Raw genomic sequence first — 17868 nt, forward strand, 5'->3', positions numbered from 1 at the left:
AACAAAATTGCAAGCTACGACACCACTTCCCGTCAGATTCATATAAATCTACACATGATCACCATAAAAGGACGAAGTGCGTAAAAGCACATGACTGACTGCAAATTAACCAGTGTCCAGCGAGGAGCATCTAGCTGTGCACAAAACGAAAAAGAGCAACCATTAAGATCATTTAGTACACTTACAGGAAATCAAGAGAAGAGATGTACAATCAAGGACCATCAGTCGGTAGAATAAACCCTACATTCACTGACCCTCGGGATGAACAGGATCATCTGGAGAAGTCAAGGATGGGTCAGTCTGTGCAACAACCGTACTATCCCTACACAGGATACCAGATTCCAAGGGCCAATCCCATTCCTTCTGGATATCCAAACCAACCGTACGGAGCTCCAGGAGCCCCTCAGGGCCAGTATGTCCATCAGTCATATCCAGGGATGGCTGTGTATCCCCAAGCAGCATATGATGGTCAAACTGGGGTCACAGTTCAGCCCAATGTGTTCATGGCTCCACTGCTAATGGCTGCTCCGGATTATTTGGGCTACTCCATCTTCACCATGCTGTTCTGCTGCTTACCTCTGGGCATCGCTGCTGTTGTCTACTCGTGCTACGTAAGTATTCATTCTAGCAGGACTTTTCTGCTTCATGTGTATATCTCCTAAATTAAGAAATGGCTCATCAAGTTTTAATCAATCTGCGTATTGAACAATAATAACGAATCTTGCTCACTGTCTGCTGTTCCATACATTTGGTCTAAAACCCTGATGCAATTTAATACATTTAGTAAGTTTCTTTTGTGATTTACACACACACACACACACAGAGAAAGAGAGAGAGAGAGAGAGAGAGAGAGAGAGAGATGGTATTTCATAAAACTACCTATAGAAGTTTAAATTATAAATAAATCTATCTATCCTAATTTTATAGCCCTGTTAATTTTCTTAAGTCCTATTATATTTAACTTTTAGCTTAAGACTGCACCTATAACACAATTTAAAGTTGAAAGATTTATCTAGTAAATTAGGTGACTATCTACTAATCAAATCCCAGAAAACCAGACACACTGCAACCGAAACTTTACAGTTCTTGTAAAACATCATTATATTACTCAATTACCCCATCTTGCTACACCAGAGATTACAGCATGATTAGGGTTATAATACTGGATAACTGTGAACTTTGGATTGTCATTTTGAAGGTATCAAGTACAGTCTATATGGAAAGTGCAGGACTATTAGTATGTAAAGAAAACCTTGCGGGTGCTAAATATGAAAACTGAATGCGTTTCGATTTCACCAGTACTGTTATCTTATCATGGGCTATAATTAATGAAGCTCCTGGATTTACTTTTTTTTTTTTTTTCAAAGGTTTTTCAAAATCACTCATGCTGAGCTTTTGTTTTTTCACAGACTCGAGATGCTAACTTGGCTGGACAGCGAGAGCTAGCGATGAGCCACTCCAGAGCGGCCTTTATCCTGAACAATGTGGCTCTCGGTATCGGCCTCACAATCACTGCAGTGTCGCTTATCATCATCTTTACATTATGAACAGACGCATTCTGCTTCAAATGCATCTACTCATGCTGTAACTCAAGACTTTGATTTTGTGGACGAAATGACAAATATTTTCCAGACACTTTGAGGGAATAATCTAATATGGATATGTTTTATTTCGTGTTGTATTTAATGCTGGCAGATTGAGCTGTAAATTGTACAATTATCTGTGCATTTTGGGCGGAAATTAAACTACATTTCAAGTTAGTAGGCTGATTTAAAAGGTTTCTTTCAAATAAAGAATTTAAAAGAAAAGGAACAGTGTTCTGGTTCTGATATAAATAAATAGAGAGAGAGAGAGAGAGAGAGAGAGAGAGAGAGAGAGAGAGAGAGATCGACATACACATTATTATTTTAAAACACTAATGTAAATATTGTGTTTGAATATTGATTTAGAATGTTACAATTTGTGGAAAAATGTTATTGAAGCACATGGGGAACTGGGTTATTTAATGAACATAAACTATTTACAGACTATTTTAAAATTATTTTTGGTTCGTCTTTATTATCATTATCTTTTACTGGTTGTTCTTTTGCATTTATTTTCCCTGTCTGGAATCGACATGTTTTCATTTACAGGCTATTCACAAGAGCACATTAAAAATAAGGATTTACACAAACTAATTTTATGGCCCTTCACAGTATTCGCAAACTTTAGAAAACAGAAACAATGTGTTAGAATAATACTCAGATAAACTGAAGCATTATCATACACTGAAAAGATTAACAGCAGTTCAATGGGAGGTGGTTTGATGCTTGTAGGAGATACAAGCTCCAAACCACCTCACACTGAACTGCTATTAATCTACACATCACCATTAGAGGACAAGGTTCAGTAAAGTCTGCAGATAAACCAGTGTTCAGCGAGGAGCATCTCAGAGGAGCATCAAACGAAAGAGAACAACCATCAAGATCATTAAGTACACTTACAGGAGAACAAGAAAATGTATAATCAAGGACCATCAGTCGGAAGAATAAACCCTACATTCACTGACCCTCGGGATGAACAGGATCATCTGGAGAAGTCAAGGATGGGTCAGTCTGTGCCACCTCCGTACTATCCCAATGCAGGATACCAGATTCCAAGAGTCAATCCCATTCCTTCTGGATATCCAAACCAACCGTACGGAGCTCCAGGAGCCCCTCAGGGCCAGTATGTCCATCAGTCATATCCAGGGATGGCTGCGTATCCCCAAGCAGCATATGATGGTCAAAATGGGGTCACAGTTCAGCCCACTATGTTCATGACCCCCACACCACCAGCCACTCCAATGCCAGATTACTTGGGCTACTCCATCTTTACCTTGCTGTGCTGCTGTTTACCTCTGGGCATCGCCGCTACAGTCTGCTCCTGCAATGTAAGTCGTCATTCTAGACATTTTCTTCATTTTGAGAATATTTATTTGCATTATATGAATTAATAATACAATTTATAAAATGCATAGCTTCATTGATAAATATAGAGTGCAACAATTAAAGGAAAATTAAATGCTTAAAAAAAATAAAGGCCAATTTATTTTTGTATAAAAATGACATTAACACTTCAACAATTTTAAACATTATAACAGACAAAGAAAGTATTACCCCCGGTTTCACAGACAAGGCTTAAGCCTAGTCCTAGACTAAAAAGTAAGTTTGAACTGTTTCAACTGAAAGAAACTTGCACTGACTGATCTTAAAATACATGAGTGTCTTTGTTTTGTCTCAAGATGCACACCAGTAATGTTTTATTCCTTAAGCATGTTTATAAAAATTGCTTTAATGCCCTAATTTAACTACAATCTAATCCTAAACCAAGCGCCATCTGTGAAATCGGGTCTTAAACTGTTAAACTGTTTAAAAGTCTTTAAATGTAAATACTTTTACCTGAAATACTTTAAATTTTAATTCAAATGTAACATTTAAATGTAATTATTTAGCAGACGCTTTTATCCAAAGCGACTTACAAATGAGAAAAATAGAAGCAATCAGACCAACAAGAGAACAACAACAGTACCCAAGTGCCATGGCAAGTCTCAGTTAGTCTAATACAGAACACGAAGCCAAGAATATGATAGACAAGAAAAGAAAAGGTAAGTGCTAGTATTAGTTGGTTAAGTGCTGTTGAAAAAGATGAGTCTTTAGATGTTAGAATTGAGATTGGGAGGTCATTAAACCAGCTGGGCATAGTCCAGGAAAAGGTCTGTGAAAGTGATTTTGAACCTCTTTGGGATGGCTGTATATGTTCACTTGAACAACGCAAACTTCTGGATGGCACATAAGATGGAACTAGTGAGTTTAGATATGTTGGTGCCGTGCCAGTGGTCGTCTTGTAGGCAAGCATCCGTACCTGGAATTTGATGCAAGCGGCTACTGGTAACCAGTGTAACCTGATGAGGAGAGGAGTAATGTGAGCTTTTTTTGGCTCATTGAAGACAACCCTCGCTGCTGCATTCTGGATCAGTTGCAGAAGCTTGATAGTACATGCAGGAAGGCCAGAAGAGCATTACAATAGTCCAGTCTGGAGAGAACAAGAGCTTGGAGAAGAAGTTGGGTTGCTTGCTCTGACAGGAAGGGTCTAATCTTCCTAATGTTGCATGTAGATGGAGAAGAGAAGTGGTCAAAGTACTCAGCCTTGAGGAACCCCAGTAGCGAGTTGTTGTGACTTAAAAACATCACCCCTCCAAGACATACTGAAGGATCTACAGTATTTGAAAGGTAGGACTTAAACCACAGGAGTGTGGTTCCAAAGATGCTCATCTTTCTGAGGGTGGACAGGAAAATCTGGTGATTAGCGGTGTCAAAAGCAGCAGACAGGTCCAGTAAGAGGAGTACTGAGGATTTTGAAGCTGCTCTTGCCAGTCGCAGGGCTTCAGTAACCGAGAGCAGAGCAGTCTCAGTTGAGTGGAGGGTTGTTCTGTACAAGAAACATAGAGAGCTGGTTGAACACAGCTTGCTCAAGTGTCTTTGTAATAAATGGAAGAAGGGATACTGGTCTGTAGTTTTCTAAAAGTGCTGGATTTAGAGATGGTTTCTTAAGCAGTGGGCTTACCAGAGTCTGATTATATGATAAGGAAAATGTTCCAGAGCAAAGAGAGGAGTTGATAATGTGACTAAGTGAAGGTATGACTGAAGAAGAAATCACTTGAAGGAGGTGAGTAGGGATCGATCAAGTGGACAAGTGGTAGGATAATTGGACAGGATAAGTATGGAAACATAAGTCTCTGAGAGTGGAGAGAAGGGGGAGAGAGAGTGTGCATTGGTCATTGTGAAGTTATCATCAGTCTTCGGTGTGAAGAATTGGTCACTGATGGTTCTGGTCTTATTTGTGAAGAAAACTGTCGTCGTCAGCTGTAAGAGTCGATGGAGGAGGAGGCAGATTAAGAAGAGATTTTTAGCTTAAATTATGTTTAAAAGATAATAAATATATATATATATATATATATATATATATATATATATATATATATATATATATATATACACACACACACATATATAATGTTTTAAATTGTACAGAAATGTATCATAACCTTCTCTTGGAAGTTTCATAAAGTGACCTATAGATATTCACTTAGATTATAAAAGATTTTATACTACGGGGCCATTGAAAGCTTGAATCTGATTGGCAGTCGAACGTTCTGAGGTGTGCAGTTATTTTCTGGGAAACGTACGGCAAACGTAGTTCCAGGCAGCTCTCTTGACCGCATTACAGTTCCATACTTCGCATAGTTAACTGCAATAACGGTCACGCAGTTTGCATAAAAAGGTGTTGTCAGCACTGCCCTGACAATTTTATCAGTTAGCATATATAGTGTAGCAACTTAAAGGCTACACATGACATTTTTCACTAGCGAGGAAATAACAGTGCTTTATAGAGACTCTGTGTGTCTCTGTGCGCTCTCTTTCTAATAACTTAATTTATAACTGCATTAGAATGCTATCAATGCCTCAAGCCTCCGTTACTAGCTTTAAAACGATGTTATGGTACTAGCAAAAGAGCCATTGAATGAGATGCAAAGAAATAGTCCTACTCACAATAGCGATTTAAGTACAAAAAACGGACAAATCCCTTTAAATAAATATTTATTTCATGTTATGCATGATATGAGCATGTTAATGTGCTGTGATATTTGCATCATATCAAATCTGGTGACTATGTCCTCTATACTGAAGGCCAGGAAACCAGACAGTTCCTGTAAATGAATGATGTCATAGTTATCTCATCAGACAGCTCTATTATATGATTTACACCAGCGATTAAAGTATCATTAAGGTTATAACTTTGAACCTTGGATTTAGCCTACTGTACATTTGCAGTCATCAAAAGCAATGATCTACCAACTTCATTTTTAACCAAAGAGAGGACATTTGTAAGTTTAATGAGTGAGACATGCTTTGTGTTCAGTTATTTTAATCTGTACAAAACTGCTCCTTATGCTGTTTATATTATGGTGACGTTTCTTATCGTGAATATTTGTTGTTGTTATTGTGCATTCAAGTCATGTTGGAAAGATCGTATTTGAGCAAGTTGCTCATGAACTCCAACACAAAAATGAATTGAATGTCACAAACAGGCATTCACAGACAGTAAAATAAATCGGATAATATGATATTACAAAATGAAAATACAGGATTATTAGTTTGAAAGAGTGAAAAAAATATTAATACAAATGGTGCTAGATTTCACCAACACTTAATTTTATTGCGTTGTAATTGCATGGACTGAAATCTATTACACAATTTCTGAAGCTTCTGGATATAAAGATTTCAAATTCACTTTTAAGATGCTTGGCTTTTGTTTTCACAGACTCGAGATGCTAATGCATCTGGACACCGAGAATCAGCAATGAGGAGCTCCAGATCGGCACTGATCCTGAACAATATCGCTATCATCATCGGCTTCGGGCTCATCATGACAGGCACCATCCTCTTACTTTATAAGAATGGTGTAATTTGATGAACATACATGTTGTATTCTGCTTCAAATAAATCTACTCTTATTGTAACTCATCAATGACTTTGTGGAAAAATTACAATTAGCCTACATTAAAAAAAAATTATGTTTTATTCATTGCTGTAGTTAATGCTGTATGATTAACTGTATATTATATGTGCAATTTACATCTACAGTAGCAGATATGAAATTAAAGTATGTTTCTTTATACCAATATTTTAAATAAGACTTCAAAATAAGGCATTTGAATAAAATTACAGCATGTCTTTCTTTTACCGTAAGAAGCAGAGCCTATAATGTTATTTCAGTAAAAGAAACAGCTGATTATTTTATGGTTGCAAATGAATGCGAATTAATGTGCAGCACATATATGACTGATTTGATGACAGTCTTATCTAATCTTATTTTATTTTACTGCACTCCTAAAAGCCAAACCAACGCAACATTTATTTATTTATTTATTTGATTGTGGGTTGAAATAAAATTTATAACCAAGGAGACTTTTCGACCTTTAGCCTTATAGTGTTTTTGATGCAAACAGGATGTCAGAGGTGTGTTTACAGATGAAGCTTCACTGTGCTCACAAGGCTTTTATTTGCATGCACTGGCACTATGAGCCGTCTAACAATTTTACATTTTGTCTCTAAAGAGAAAGACATTTTCACTGTTATCAGGGTAAATTCAAGTAAATTGGGGGACTTTTCAGACTTTTTCAAGCTTTCACAAAACGTTAAGTACAAACAGTATGTAGCCTATAGACACAAATTCTGTTTGTGTACTACACAAGAATAGTCTAGTTGTTGCGATGTTCAGTAGGGGGCAACAATGTCATGTGACATACAGTATCCTCTGCAAATGTTTTGTGCAGTTTTTTGTGTAGCCTGAAATAAACACAAGTGTACTCGGATGCATCGCACCAATCCACCAGTGTCTGTTCATGTTCGTACGCAGTGTCTTTCTGAAGAAAAAGACATCAAAAGTTTGAATAAGAATTTTTACAGTAGTCTATTAAAAAACTGGTTATGTTTACCTCTTTTTTTTTTGTTTCCTTTAGTTCTTTTCAGGTTTTGCTGTTTTTTCATTCTGTTAAAAAAAAAGTGACATTGTTATGAAAGTTAGAAAAAAGTTGATTGTCTGTTAGAATTATAAATGTATACAGGGGCGGACTGGCAATCACAGAACGGCTGGTACTCCAGGACGGCCGGCGGGCCAGCCCACCACCCACCGCATCAGTCCAAAAATACGTCATGACGAGGAAAAAAAAACATAAGTCGCACTGGATTGTAAGTCGCATTCATTTAGAACCAAGAACCAAGAGAAAACATTACCGTCTACAGCCGTGAGAGGGCGCTCCATGTTTTCAATGGTAGACTAAAGGAGCACTGAGCAGCATAGAGCGCCCTGTCGCGGCTGTAGACGGTTATGTTTTCTCTTGGTTCATGTCAAATTAATTTTGATAGGACCAGCCAAACTATGAAAAAAAAGTGCGACTTATAGTCCGGAAAATACAGTAAGTATGGAACATGAGAGGAGAAAGAGATACTTGCTAGGGATAATGTTAGGAAGTGATATTCAGGTTGCTACATTTTTAATGATTACAGTTAAAACAGCTAAACTTCAACATTTTAGCTGGAAAATGCCACTTGCAGTAGCCAATATTAAGAAATATTTTGTGCTTTTACTTATAAAAATGTTGGTAACGTTACAGTTAATGCTTACAAACTTTGAAGATTTTGAATACAGAAGTTACATTTGTAATGGTGTATTTTCATTTAGATGTGGTATTATTATTTGTGCAGTAAGATTAATTACTGCATACATTTTTAAGATTATTAAGTAGCTATATTATATAAAATCTACTGTTGGGTAAGTACATTTTGTATTATTTGATTAACGTGCTTGAGTTTTAATAGTTTGACAAGAAGGAACCGAGAGGAATGATGCCTACATTGTCAACTGAAATTCACTGAGTAAGGCTAAAATGAGCTAACGTTAGAAGGCTAAAAGTTACTTATATTGATGTAATTTTTATTGGTACACTTTAATTAATTATTCAGGGGACATCACAGCCCACCTGTCTTATCAGAAATGTCCTGTTCACTTGCTCACAGTTACACACCTAGTTAAGGGTCTTTCTCAAGGGCATCATCACATTAAAGCACACAATCTTTTATACAATAAAAATTAAATCTAATGCATGTTGATTCCTTGTTTCATTCATGATTCATTCATCTTGTTCCAAGTTTTTTTTTTTTTTAGCTGTAGACCATAAAGATATTTTGAAAATAAGTGCAAGTCATTTATCTTTTTATTTTTTTTATTTTAAAAATAAATATATTCTCTTCCCTTCAGGTGAAGTGAATGCAGCGATGGCAAAACACCTGAAGCACGCTCCAAGAAGAGCTGAGGGTGGAGGTTACACAAGAAATGAAACGAACAGCTGTAATGTGTTATATGTGGGATAGTTCACCCAAAAATGAAAATAGTCATAATTTTCTCACCCTGGTGTTACTACAAACCTGTATAATTTCTATGTTCTGCTTGACACAAAGATATTTGGAAGAATGTTTGTAACTAAGCAGATCTCGTCATCTTAACGATCATGATAATTTTTCCTACAATGGCAGTTAATGATTTGTGAGATTGTGAGATCTGCTTGGTTACAAACATTCTTCCAAATATCTTTGTGTTTATAAGACAACTGGGTAAGTCAATTAAGATTAATAAAGACATGATAAAAAGAAAACCTCTTTTAACATTCCAGTCGAACACACGTGAATGCATTCTCAGAAACGTAAACTTTGAATTATAAACAGTAAAAGAAAGATTCATATGACTCAAATGATTCACGAACCCGCTCTGAAGTCGCGATCTGACTCAAATGATTCGCGAACCCGCTCTGAAGTCCCGATCTGATTCATATGACTCAAATGATTCGCGGACCCACTTTGAAGTCGCGATCTGACTCGAATGATTCGCGAACCCGTTCTGAAGTCGCGATATGACTCAAATGATTCGCGGACCCGCTCTGAAGTCCCGATCTGACTCATATGACTCAAATGATTCGCGGACCCGTTCTGAAGTCGCGATCTGACTCAAATGATTCGCGAACCCGTTCTGAAGTGGCGATCTGACTCAAATGATTCGCGAATCCGCTCTGACATCCTGATCTGACTCATATGACTCAAATGATTCGCAGACCCGCTCTGATGTCGCGATCTGATTCGCGAACCCGCTCTGAAGTCCTGATCTAACTTTTTTTCTTTATTTTAAACAGTTAGAACACAACAATAATTTTCAAATAACAAAATATAAGAAAAATAGAGACAGAGAACATTTCAGCAACATAATAATAAAAAAAAAAAATGAAGTCCCGATCGAACTCAAATGATTCGCGAGCCCGCTCTGATGTCATAACAGCATATTATATAATCTATTCCATGCTATCTTGGAATAAAACCTGTTTTTTTTTTTTTTTTTTTTTTTTTTATCCATTTCATAATTAGTTTATTCATGGTTGAGCTTAGACCAAGAGCAGAGAAAGACACTCACTCCAACTCAACTTTAAATTACTTTTAAGCGCCCCAAGTCAGATTTTTTTTTTGTCAAACCACCATCAGAAGAAGACAAAATACCTGACAGTACAGAGAGTGCTTGAGTTGAGTGTTTAAATCAACAGTACACAAAGATGGCGCAGACAGATTGTCGTCTAGTTTCCGCACGCCGATTACTTTGGGCCAGGTTTAGTCAAAGTCCTGGGCTGTTTTTTATTCCCAGTCCGTCCCTGAATATATATATATTTTTTTAAAGGTTTAGTTTTGGTATTTTTAGATCAGGGAAACCTGTAATGCAACAGCACTGCATGTTGGGGCACCGCCAACAAAGAATATATATATATATATATATATATATATATATATATATATATATATATATATATATATATATATATATATATATATATATATATATATATATATAAAAGGGATGCACTGGTTGACCGGTGTAGCAGTCGATTCAGTTCCCCTCGGAATGTCTGTTTCCCCTCGGGTTGCCAGGTCCGTGTAATAAACCCAACCAAATAGTTAATTAAACATTTTCCCAAAGTAGCCTAAATTCTGCGGATTTTGGCAACATTCCCGCATGAAAATACACCAAACACACCTGGATGTAAGGAAAGAAAAAAGGGACAAATTTCTTGCTACACTGCAGCATAGTAAAATGATTCTCACACTCCCGTTTATGTTCTTTTTTTTATCATCTTGCAGTTGTTCCGTTATTTTTGTCTTATGTTTTTACATTTCAAGTTGAAAACCCTCTCTATTTTCAAGTTTAAGATTTAGGACGGTATTTTGAACTATTTGACTTGCCGTACATCCAGTCACGCTTCTTGCGCACGCTAGTTCTGATTGTACGTATAGTAACCCGGCAAATACGCAAGAGTTGTAGTATGTTTGCTTAAAGTGGAATAGACATTCCGTGGGGTCTTTTTTCGGCCGATTTTTCCGAAGTGCGCTCGCGTGCACAAAGACTACATTGTAATCGTTCACTATCATGTCATTTGTGTGGAAGTATTTCGAAATCTATGCGCAGGAAACGAACAGCCGTTAGTGTACTGGCACACAAATAAGAGTCCCTTTCCTGCGCACTAAAGCTGCGCGAGCGTATACAGAGGTCGGGATCGTTGCGTCACGTCGCAATGCATTGTGGGAATCGCGGTACAGAAGTAGATGTACTGTATAGTAGGCATTAGGTAACGTTGGTCATTTGGTCATTAATTTTGATTATTTTTTGGAAAATGGTTCAGTATTGCTGTATTGTGAACTGCTGTAATCGGTTTCATGATCGACAGGGCAAACGCCTCGTGAATCATATTAGTTTTCAACATTTTCCTACTTGGAAAAAAAACACAAGGTGTCTGAAATCACCAAGAGGCGTCAGATGGCTTGGGTCGCCACTGTACGTAGGGAAACCATCACCTTCGATAATATTATAATACATAGTTATGGTGAGACATGTTGTGTATGGTCTCTCTCTCTCTCTCACATACACACACACAAACTCAGACACAAACACATTACGTTTTCTCTAGTTTTTGGCCAGTAAGGGAGTCAGTTTAGTGTCTGTATTTTTTGTTTAAACATTTTCTTTTGACCCAATCCTGAACTTAATTTGCTTTTTGATATTTTTGTGCTGACTGTATTTAACAAATTTGAAAGACTTGTTTAAAAAAAAAAAAAAAAAAAACTGGAACGAACTTCAAAATAGGAAGTTAAGCGTCTTGTTTTGGTGAATGGTGGGTTGTGTCTGAGGTGAATGTTCGTCAATATTATACCGGATTACAGAACTACCGGAGGAAAACAGTGGATTTTTGCAAGTATGATAGGTGAGTAATTACTCCTGAAGTGTAACAAACCCGCATAGACAAGCTTCATAGCTCGCAGAATCTGATAAGTGTGTGTGTGTGTGTCACCACTGATGCTTGGTTAATGTTAACATTTCCTTAGTGAAAAAGATTGTTTTCTCCACGTTTAATTTGCAGATCCATTTATGATCTGCAGGTGAGCCTCCAGTGACTTTTTAAAAAGTGAAAGTGACATTTTTAAATTGATCGGAGGTGTAAGCGCTCACTCCACAGACCCGGTAGGATAAATTATCAGGGAAACTGAAGCTTGGTAAACTTTCATGTGTTCATAGGGATCGATTCCGCCTACAACCTCTTTTTTTTAAGTAGCGTTGTTTGGCTTCATTATTAAGTTTGTCCGTATAGGTATAGGCAACTTTTTTTGTCACGTTCTATAACTTTTTCTGGAGACTGGCAATTATCTTATTACAAACCTGCTTTGCGATGCCTCTAAAATGGCCGCCGTTACCCACAATGCACCATTCCATGACGTCTACGCCCGAGCTCTACTGTACAGGTCCGCGCCCTGAACACGAGTAGACCGTGAAGAGGTGTTCAGATCAACTTCTCACGTGCTGGATGAGAAACGAAACCGACTAAAATGTGACAAAACTGATTTTTTTTTTTTTTTTTTGTAAATTAAAACTTGCATACACTTTTAAAATTAATTTCAGATGGTTACGGTTATTGTTTTCAATAGCTAAAAGCCAGTTTGAAATAATAAATACCAAATAAACATCTTGTTTATGCACACTTTGCTTCTTACTCGTTTGTTGCTTAAAAGATTATATATATATTTAAAAAAATGGAAATCGGTTTCGGAATCGGCCAGTTTGCTTGTAAAAAAATCGTTATCGGCCATGAAGAATCATGATCGTGTTTTCTGAAAGTCATCAGCGAATTTGTGTGACCAACTTAACAGAGTGAAATCTGCGTGGCAAAATTCCCAATAGTGTGGATTTCATTTCGAAATGACCGGATTTCTACTGTAAAAAATTTGCTGAACAATGGTAAACATTACCGCAGCGGAGTTGAAAATGAAGAGATCACCAGATCACAGACTCACATCAACCACAAAGCTGCACAAACCAGCAGCGGAACGACAGGAATCAGGAAAGACGACCGCTATGATTCCAGCGCTCTCATACGAAACATCTGAGTCCACACACACCTGAAGATCTAATAAAACACACATCAGTCTCTATATATCAGATCTATCTCTCTCTAGAATGTAAATAGAAGGTGCATACCAAATGAAAATGAATCAAGGGGTAAAGTAACATTTACCTGTGACATGTACAGTGAATTCTGATGGACTCTTTGAGGTAAATCTGGTGTATCCTTCTCTTTTAGACTACGAATGTGTAGGTAACACCAGTCTACTAAATATTTATAAATTCTATATCTCTATTGGGAGTCCTTTCTAGGATCCACTAGAATTTCAGTATTATTTCTTCTGAGTTTCCATGATTGAAATATCCATCCAGTATATAAACATTTGGACATCAGAAACAGCTGATCCTGCAGGAGCACAAACTGATCCAGAGTCAAAAAGCACGGTGTCATTCTGAGCAAATAAACCTGAAACACTAATCAGAATGGGAGGCAGAATGTGTATGAATGTGTGAAAATGTAAAATTTCCAGATGATAATTTTCTGCCAAATTAAGTTAGAGTCACAGTTTTGTAGCACTGAAGGTTTTTACAAGAAAGATTAACTAATGATTGACTGGATGAATCCTACCTTTCAGATTCAGCAGAAATAACACAATCAGAGAATGTTTGGGTTTCATGTCAGATTCACTCAGTATTATGAATTAATACAGTCTGGTGTTTGTATTTGTCTGCAATGATTCTTTGATGTGGAAGCGAATGTTTTCTCAAGAAGACTGAAGACTGGTTAGAAGTAACATGAGGAACTCACAGAAAAACCCACATCAACACAAATGAGGAAAATTCTCCACAAACCTCACAACAACCTTAAAATGTCTATTAATATAAAAATCAAAATAACTTCCTGGAAACTTGTGAAATAAAAATGAGTAATAAACTTTATTTGTAAAATGACATGAGTGAGAAACAAATGACAAGTGGAGAACCATCAGTCCATCAATATTTTATTATTATTTTAATCAGTCTTAATTTTTTAAAAGAGATCTACAAAATATATTTTTTTACATAACTTAAGATCTGAATAAGAAAATATATGCAAATATTAAATTCTTCTTTCAATGCAAACGTAAAGGTATCGACTGAATAATTGATAGATACATCAAAACACCATGAAATAAATTCTTCAGACACAAAAGATCAGAAATCAAATTCACTTATACTTATTGGAAAATAAAATATATTAGTACTTGTGAAATAAAAAAATTATGAAATTTTTAAGTTGCGAGAGCAGGGTAAAATAATATTTTTAAAAGAGTATATGAACAAATGAATAAAAATACTAAAAGTGAGAAATCCAAAAGCTTTCTGACACTCCACGGACAGCAAGAGTCCAGAAAGGTACCAAGAAAATAGACAAAATAGTCCATGTGGCATCAGTGATTCATGAGTATCACATGCATTGAGTATCATGAGGATCATGGTGCATTGGCATGCTTTGCTCAGAAAGTAAACAAAGCACCGTGCATGTGTGTGCTACATCAGAATCAACCGAAAGAAATGTAATTTACAAAATTAGATCAGATAAGCATAAATAAAAATCTGACCAAAATTCCTGTGTGGGGACACTGGCTGAACAACTCCACTTTTTTCCACTTAAGCAGCTTTAAACAGGATTAAGTTTAAATAATATTAAACAGTTATTAATGGAAACAAAAATAAATTCTGCTGTAATGCAGCTCTAAAACGAGGACAATGGTAAAGAGTTAATATTTTAGTTCAAGGCAGTTCATCCTTGATTCAGTGATGTCATCATCATCTAATAAACTTGAAGTCTATTAAAATTACCCATACCTAAAAACAGTACTTCCCTCAATTGGTCAATCCTTTTGACTTCAGTCTGAAGAAACAATCATTTATTTATTTTATTTTTTTGGTTACTCCTTCAATCTAGACCCTTCTCTCTTTAAATGTGTTATTAATTTCTTGCCAAATTTTCATTCATAAAATGTACATTTAAAAAAAATTGTTGAGGTGTATGTTGATGTGTATGTAAACTTTTTAAAAAACTCTTATAATTCGATTGCATGCAATACACCATCATAGTCATTTTAATCCAAATGCTGGATCGAATGTAAAGTCAGTGCTTTAAGTGGGCCGGTACGCACCCGTACTCAGTACCACCACTTCCAAATATAGCTCTTGAGCGTACCGCCACCTCTCCGTGCGCCTAGAATGTGCTTTTAGCGTAACGGTACGTTCATTTGGACATCTGTTTTAATAGAGGTTTTAATCCTTTGCCTGCGCTAACACTTTTCAGAGTGCCCTTCAAAATGCACGCTTCCTAATTCGTCGCACCGAGAGCAGAGACTACATTACCCATACACCCTTGAGTTTTACAAGTGAAAAGCGCATGTGTCGCTTTTGCTGCTGTCAGTCTCAACAACTCAACGTGACCGGAGAGAGTGTGTGAAACACGTACACTCAGACGCAAGCTAATGAAGTAATGCAGTAGCTCTTTCTAAAGGTATTTTTTTTTAATCCTTTTGCACATTTTATTTATGTTCAGTAGTTCTTTCTAGCTCAAGCAAATCCACAAACTAATAAAATGATTTATTTTTAAGGTCGCCTGTTGGGTGCTGTATATAAAACCCCTTCAATATAGTTGTTACCTCAGGGGATGAGGGGAGTCATTTGAGTCAGTTCGGGTGTTTGGAGTGGGATTGCGAAATCATTTGAATCAGTTCGGGAGTTCGGAGCGGGTTTGCGAATCATTTGAATCAGTTTGGGAGTTCGGAGCCGAATTGCGAATCATTTGAATCAATTCGAGAATTCGGAGCGGGTTCGCGAATCACTTGAGTCAGTTTGGGGATCGCGAATCATTTGAGTCAGTTTGGGAGTTCGGAGCAGCTTCGCGGATCATTTGAATCAATTCGAGAGTTCGGAGCGTGTTCGCGATTCATTTGAGTCATTTTGGGAGTTTGGAGTATGGAGCGTGAATAATTTGAGCCAGTTCGGGAGCTAGGAGCGGGTCTCGAATCATTTGAATCAGTGCGGGAGCTCGGAGCGGGTTCGCGAATCATTTGAATCAGTTCGGGAGTTCGGAGCGGGTTCGCGAATCATTTGAGATTCTGAGACTTAGATTTAGTACTGCTTCAGACTCTGAGTACTAAAAGAACACGGTCAGAATCAGCTGACTCGCTAGCTGACATCCCACCAAGCCGGAATGATATCGCTGGAGGTCAGACGCAAGCTAATGAAGTAATGCAGTAACTCTTTCTAAGGGTATTTTTTCTAAATCCTTTTGCACATTTTATTTATGTTCAGTAGTTCTTTCTAGCTCAAGCAAATCCAAGCTAATAAAAAAAATTATTTTTAAGGTCGCCTGTTGGCTGCTGTATATAAAACCCCTTCAATATAGTTGTTGTTACCTCAGGGGATGAGGGAAGTCATCAAAAAAATAAAAAATAATAATTGGCTATAATAGAGTACCGGTGTTGTACCCAATTATTACCCCCCTCGTTCAAATCGTTACCTGATTGCCTAATAAATTCCCTCAGGTGTGTGATTTCACATAGAGCAGCTATTACTACACAGAGCCGATGTTAACTGAGAAGATGCGCAAATCCACGTTCATTTTCAGCATTTATTTGTGCATCTTCTCTATTAACAACGGTTCTGTGTAGTAACAGCTGCTCTATGTGAAATCACGCACCTGAGGGAATTTACCGCTGATTAGAGAACCGGCTTTACTGACGAGATGCGCATTAACGATCGGCCGATCGTGATCGGAGTAGTCCTAAATAAAATAAATATACCTACAATAATTTCTGTATGACCGTTAAATCGTATGTATCACGTTGAGTGGCCTGTTCGTGCATTTTAAACAGTGTGCATGCGTGTGTCTGAGAGTGCATCATGTCTGCAGCCAGACCCTCCCTCTTTTGGGACACTTAAAGCACTTTTGCAGTCAAAACAAAATGTATTCAACATTTCTCACGTTATCACAGTTTATTCGCTTTAAAGCTGCAGTCGGTAACTTTTGACGCTCTAGCGGTTAATAAACAGAACTGCTTGCGTCTTGCGGAAGAACATTGTAGCCGGAACTACTTCTCTCTGTTTATGTCTATGAAGAATCACAAAGGTACTGGGTTACTCCGCCGCGATACCCCCGAAGCAATCTAAAATAGTCCGAATATAAACACTTATTATAGATACACCCTAGTGATTCAGGACAAGCTAAAAACACGGTTTGGAAAATGGATTCATGGTGTACTCGCTTATTATATAAATTTTTCTGCATTTTGAACACAAACAAAGTTACGGACCGCAGCTCTGATTGGTTGTTTCTTACCGGGAGCGATGGAGTTTCTGCAAATGGCAATAGGACACTGGGAGGAGCCAGAGGAGCTTGATTTTTACACAGATTATCATCACATGTCCACACCTGCACTGGTTCCAGACTCATGTTGTTCTGTTGTTTCAGCTGTGGCTTCCAAGTGAGCTTCAGAGAGGATTTAAATGACCTTTCGCTGGTCATCAATCCTCAAGGATGCCTCGTTGAGAGTCTGCAAGAGTACTTCAAAGTGAGTGACATCACTGCCAACATCATTTTCTGATTGGCTGATGTCTGTGTTGTTTGTTTTCTCCAGAAATCTTTGTTTGAATGCTCTTGCAGTGAGTGTGCCAGTAATGTGTTTTTGGATATGCTGGAACTAATCAGTCTTTCAGCTGTTGATTAGTTGGTACTAAACATAAGCTAGTCTACACCTTGAGATGATTTGAATCTCTATATAAGCTGGTGCTTCTGTTCATGTGCTTTGACATCACATCCTCGATTACAGAAGCTGAAGAATCGACTGGAAG

The 17868-nt window shown here is 37.3% G+C and overlaps 2 protein-coding genes across 2 annotated transcripts; both read left to right on the forward strand.

Annotated features, from left to right (window-relative positions):
* Nucleotides 1-88: 88 nt before the first annotated feature.
* On the forward strand, nucleotides 89-1807 carry LOC113110726 (synapse differentiation-inducing gene protein 1-like). Its single transcript, XM_026274881.1, has 2 exons — nucleotides 89-611; nucleotides 1410-1807. Exons 1-2 carry the CDS (start codon nucleotides 204-206, stop codon nucleotides 1545-1547), a joined length of 546 nt encoding a protein of 181 aa, XP_026130666.1. The 5' UTR covers nucleotides 89-203; the 3' UTR covers nucleotides 1548-1807.
* A 667-nt stretch (nucleotides 1808-2474) lies between these two features.
* Nucleotides 2475-7001, forward strand: LOC113110724 (synapse differentiation-inducing gene protein 1-like). The gene is made up of 2 exons (XM_026274879.1): nucleotides 2475-2911; nucleotides 6343-7001. The coding sequence occupies exons 1-2, from the start codon at nucleotides 2498-2500 to the stop codon at nucleotides 6490-6492; spliced, it is 564 nt and encodes a 187-aa protein (XP_026130664.1). The 5' UTR covers nucleotides 2475-2497; the 3' UTR covers nucleotides 6493-7001.
* Nucleotides 7002-17868: the final 10867 nt, after the last annotated feature.

Source organism: Carassius auratus, chromosome 11, assembly GCF_003368295.1.
Source record: "Carassius auratus strain Wakin chromosome 11, ASM336829v1, whole genome shotgun sequence".
NCBI lineage: Eukaryota > Metazoa > Chordata > Actinopteri > Cypriniformes > Cyprinidae > Carassius > Carassius auratus.

Bases quoted from the DNA above. Each gene is read 5' to 3' on its own strand.
- LOC113110726 (XM_026274881.1), top strand. From the start codon at position 204: ATGTACAATCAAGGACCATCAGTCGGTAGAATAAACCCTACATTCACT. The intron at 612-1,409 runs GTAAGTATTCAT...GTTTTTTCACAG, and splicing joins CTGTTGTCTACTCGTGCTAC to ACTCGAGATGCTAACTTGGC.
- LOC113110724 (XM_026274879.1), top strand. From the start codon at position 2,498: ATGTATAATCAAGGACCATCAGTCGGAAGAATAAACCCTACATTCACT. The intron at 2,912-6,342 runs GTAAGTCGTCAT...TTGTTTTCACAG, and splicing joins CTACAGTCTGCTCCTGCAAT to ACTCGAGATGCTAATGCATC.